The 4885-nt window shown below is 55.5% G+C and overlaps 1 protein-coding gene and 1 non-coding gene across 7 annotated transcripts in view; both read left to right on the top strand.

Annotated features, from left to right (window-relative positions):
• Window positions 1–346: 346 nt before the first annotated feature.
• TRNAG-CCC lies at window positions 347–417 on the top strand. Its single transcript has one exon. It is a non-coding gene; the product is annotated as a tRNA-Gly (tRNA).
• A 1174-nt stretch (window positions 418–1591) lies between these two features.
• Window positions 1592–4885, top strand: part of TIA1 (TIA1 cytotoxic granule associated RNA binding protein) — an 18299-nt gene continuing 15005 nt past the window's right edge. For all 6 annotated transcript variants that reach the window (XM_042020061.1, XM_042020060.1, XM_042020066.1 and 3 more), the window contains exon 1: window positions 1592–1747. In XM_042020061.1, the coding sequence (XP_041875995.1) occupies window positions 1722–1747 (26 nt within the window). In that variant the 5' untranslated portion in view covers window positions 1592–1721. The remainder of the gene's footprint in view (window positions 1748–4885) is intronic.

Here is a 4885-nt window from a genome sequence, read left to right as displayed (position 1 = left end):
CACAGACCCCTCAGAGAGTCCCCCTCTCGCCCCCCACCCCCTCCCTGACACCCGCCCTCCCTCACACAACCCCCCCAGCTCCCCTCCTCTCACCCCGTGCCCCTCACGCCTCCCCTCACCCCCCACGTCCTTAACCCCTCTCTCCCGCGCCGCACCGATCCTGGCGGGCCCATCGCGGAGGCTCAGGGCGGGCGGGCTGAGCGCGGCGAGGAGCAGCAGCAGGAGCCGGCGGAGGCCCGGCATGGCGCCTGCCAAGGGCACAGGGCGATGGGCGGGCCGGGAGCGCTGCCCGGGCAGGCTGCGGGCGGCGGGCACATCAGGGACACGGGGAGCGCTTCCATTACGTGCGCCGCTGGTGTAGTGGTATCATGCAAGATTCCCATTCTTGCGACCCGGGTTCGATTCCCGGGCGGCGCAGGAGCCTTTTGCGTCCCTTTGAATTCTTCTGGCCTGAATTCCAAAGTTCTTTATTTTATTTCCCTTTGAATTTTTTTTCAAATACCTTTCTTTTACTTCCTTTGATTTACTTTCTTCACTTTAACTCCTTTATTTTCATTTCCCCGCCCCTGTGGAGCGCACCCCCTTTCTCGGTGCCCACACGTACTTTCCCACCCTGTTTTTAATCCCTTTACTTTTAATCCCTTTACTTCTAATTCTTTTAACTCCTTCGTTTCAAATTCCTTTAGCCTCAACCCTTTTGTTTTAAACTCCTTTATTTTTAGTTACCTTATTTTAACTTTTTAATTTTATTCCCCCCCCCCCCAAGGCCTCTATTCCTGGTGCCCACATGAATCTTTTCACCCTGCTTTTAAAGCCTTCACTTTTGATTCTTTCATTTCTAATTCCTTTAATTAATTAATTTTAATTCACTTATTTTTAATTACTTTATTTTAGCTTCTTTACTTTTAGCCCCTGTATTTTATAAACTTTATTTTCATTTCCCCACCCCGGTGCCCCGTTCCCAATGCCCACACGTCCCTTTTCACCCCGACTTTACTTTCAATTCTTTCATTTATAATCCTGTAATTTTACACTCCTTCACTTTAAACTCCTCTATTTTAACTCCTTTAACTCCTTTATTCTAACTCCCTTTATTTCTATTTCCCAGCCCTGCTGCCCCCATTCCCAGTGCCCACATGCCCCTGACTCCCATATCCCTTTCCACCGCGGTCTTAACCCCTTTACTTTTAGTTATTTTCTTTTTAATTCCTTAATTTTAAATTCCTTGCAACACCTTTATTTTCACCCCTTTACTGTCATTTCCCCGCGCTGATGCCCCCGGTACCGCCAGCACCTTTTCACCCCGCTTTTAAGCGCTTCTCTTTTAACCCTTTCATTTTGAAGCCTTTTCTTTTAAACCCCTTCATTCCTCACCCCTTCACGTTTAACGCCTTTATTTTAAATCAATTTTCACCACTTTTACCGCGGAGCGGCCGCGCATGCGCGGAGCGGCCGCGGCGGGCGGGCCGCGCGTCCCCGCGCCGTTCCCGCGCTCTCCCCGCGCACGCGCGTTCCCGCCCCCGGCTCCTCCCTCCCCCTTCCCCCCCCCCCCCCCCCACCCCCCCCGGCCCCTCAGCCCGCCCGCCCGCCGCCATCTTGCGAGGAGCCGCCGCGGGACCGTCCGCCGGCGGGGCCGGCGCCGCTCCGGCTGCCCGGGCTGCCCAGGGCTCACGGGGCCGCCCCGGCGGGCGGGAAGAGCCGGGGCGGGCGGCGGCGGCGCCATGGAGGATGAAATGCCCAAGACCCTGTGAGTGGGGAGGGGGCGAGACCGCCTATTGTTCCCGGCTCCGCGGGGAGGGGCGGCCCGGGGTCGCCTCACGGACGGGCCCCTCAGGGCTCCGCCGCGGACCCTCAGCCGCCCGCAGTGCTGGGGGAGCGACCCCCGCCCGGGGCTGAGGGGTAGCCGGCCCCCTCCGGCAGCGGGGGGGAGCCCGGCTCCCGCGGTATTCCTGCCCTTTCCCCGTTCCCAGTGCTGGGCACCGCCGGCCTGCCCTACGCTCCGGGCGTTACCCTGGGCCTCCAGCTCACATGTGGAGGGACAGGGCTGTGTGGAAGCTGTGTGTCCCTTCCCCAGTACATCCCAACTCACATTTGGAGGGAAAAGGGGTCTGGAAGGTGTGTCGCCCTTACTAGTCCATCCCAGGTCACATCCGGAGGGAAAAGTGGTCTGGAAGGTGTGTCCCCCCTTGTCCTGTATAGAAGGGGGGTCTGGGAAGTGTGTGCCACTCTGCCCAGTCCATCCCAGGTCACATCTGGAGGGAAGGGCAGTGTCGAAGGTGTCCCCCCCTCCCTGGTACATCCACGCTCACATCTGGAGGGAAAGGGGCTCTGGAAGGTGTGTGCGTCCCCTCCTCCCCAATCCATCCCAGCCCATGGCAGGGGATAGAACTGGATGATCCAAGTCCCTTCCACCCCAAACCATTCCATGATGATGATCCTGTCATTCTGCATGATCCATGTAGGTTTTTGTGAGCGACTGGCTGGCAAGCAGCTGGAGCCCCACTGCCATGCCCAGCACCTCCGTGGTTGCTGGTGCCCATGGATCCAATGCTTGTCCCAGTGTTCAAAGCACTTTCTGAACCTGTTGCTTCCCAAGGAATGAATTACGAAGCCACGTCAGGGGAGGTTTAGGTTGGATTTTAGCAAAAGGTGCTGGTCCTGTGCACACCTGACTGTTTCCCGCAGCTCCTGTGCACACCTGGGCTGTGTTTCCCTCCTTTTCCCAGGCAGGTGTTATCTGGAGTAGTTTTCCTGTGTTTGGATCAGGGAAATCAGGCTCCAGTCTTCCCATCCCACCTCTAGAAGCCTTGTTCTCTAGTGCAGCAGGAAAGACAGGAGGGAGAGGGAATCATTCCAAGGTGAGGGAATGTTGTGCCCTTGGACTGCTGCCCCTCCCCAGGGGTTGAGAAGCGACTTGGCCGAGTGACCACAGGACAACAAGACCCTGACGTGCCTCACCCCAGCTGTCCTGAGCAGTGACCACTCTCTGCCACCCAAATCCCGCTGTTTTCCCACATTTGGGGAGCTATTCCTGGCCTCTGCAAACACAGGGCCGCTGGTGTGTTTGTGTGTTTATTTGGGAAGATGTTTTCCCCCCATCCCAAGGGTCGTGTGGGGGCCTGGTGGCCTCGGCATGTGCCAAGGAAAGCAGGTCCCTGTCCTGGAGCACGTGCGGCTGGTGGCACGGACAGGGAACCAGTGAGGCTGGAAAAGACCTCCAGGATCACCAAGTCCAGCCCTAGAACAGCTGAGGACTGAGCAACAGCACAGATTTCTCTGACTGCAGTGACTTTCTGGGCTCACACAGGGAGTTGTCACCAGCTGGGTGTCACAGGTCGGGTTTAGAAGGAGCAGGTGAAGGCAGAAAGTGCAGCTAAAGGTGGTCTTTAAATCCACGCTCACACGGGGATTTCTGTAGGATTTCTGCTCCAGAAAACCCCCCTGGGTGTGGATTTGGGGGCTCCCTCAGTTGTGTGGCCCCCAAAGCCCTCTGCACCCTGTCCTTTCCTTCCTTTAGTAGTTTTTCTGGAGCAGATCACAGACATTCCTGGAAGGAACTCCTTGGTTTTGCCTTTCCCACCTCACCCATGTTTAGTGAGAGGGGTGCAGAGCCCTGTGTTCGTTAGGAGCTGTTTTCCCTCGTGTAAATCAATTCCTGGAGAGGCAGCTCCTTCTCCCGTGGGCAGTCCCCTTCACTGACAGGCACTTTCAGCAGCAGGTTATGGATCTGCAGGGCAGTTATGAGGCAGCCTTGGAGGCGACAGAGTCCTGTTGTTTGTGTTTGTGTGGGTGCACGTGGCATACGTGTCCTAAATTAAATCAATTTGTGGTCTGAAGCACGCACAAGTGCTGGCAGCAGTTGGGTTGGGCTTCTCGAGATAAACTTGGATAACACAGCCTTTCATCGGCAAAGTCATCAACTGATTCGTTAATTGGATTGTCGTCCAATTAGCAGGAAAGAGAGGAGTGGGAGAGGTGCAGGAAGAGCCAGGGCTGAGCTCTCCTCAGTTGTTTCCTGGCAGGGTCACCTGGGTGCTGGGTTATTTGTGTGTGAGTGGCCCAGGACAAGGTCCAGGTGTGCTGGATCCTGCCTGTGCCAGCTCCGTGGGACGTGGAGCAGCACTGAAATTCCATGGAAAAGTCAGGCAACAGTTCATGGCACAGAGTGGGGTTGCAGCTCTGGGTGTTCCCCACCCGCCTTGGCACGCTCTGTGTGTGTGCACACGTATTCCTGCAGTGGATCCTTGAGGGAATGCCTTCGGGAAGATCTGGGCATGCAGAGGTTCCGTGGGGCTGTTGGGAATTCCCTAAAACCTGCTCTCTGCAGCTGAACCCAGTGCTGAGGTCAGGAATGCTTCAGGAGACGCCTGTTTGTGGGGTTGAAATCCCCTTAGTGCAGAGGTCAGGGACCCTGATTCCGCTGTTTGGGAATCTTCCAGTCACAAATTAATTAGTTGGGACCCAGAAGGTCACGTGAGGCTCATCCCTCTCCTGCTTCCATTGAGCTGTTATCCAAATAATTATAAGATATAAAAAAAGAGGGAGTTAAAGAGAGGCCTTGCTAGTTCTGCTCTGGTTAACAAGGTGGTGATGGGTCAAAGGTTGGACTCTGATCTTGGAGGTCTTTTCCAGCCTCTCTGATTGCCCCTCTCAGTTGGACTTGCTGTGGGGACAATGTCCTGGTGTTAATTACTTTAATGAAGTGCTCTAATCCCTCCCTTTTTTTAAGGAAACTTGTCAGAAGTGCAGGAATCGCTCACTCAGAGCGAGACATTGCCCTCCAAAGTCTGTCTGGAGATTTTAAAACCCAATCCTGCCTCCTGGCTGAACAGTTGTCCGGACGATGAACACAGAGCTCCTGTCTGAGCCCTTCCTGCCACAAAAC

This window comes from Corvus kubaryi, unplaced genomic scaffold, assembly GCF_017639235.1.
Source record: "Corvus kubaryi isolate FWS band 111438036 unplaced genomic scaffold, C.kubaryi_AGA036_p1.0 36745, whole genome shotgun sequence".
In the NCBI taxonomy this organism is placed as follows: Eukaryota; Metazoa; Chordata; class Aves; order Passeriformes; family Corvidae; genus Corvus; species Corvus kubaryi.
This window is presented reverse-complemented; position numbering and strand designations above follow the sequence as displayed.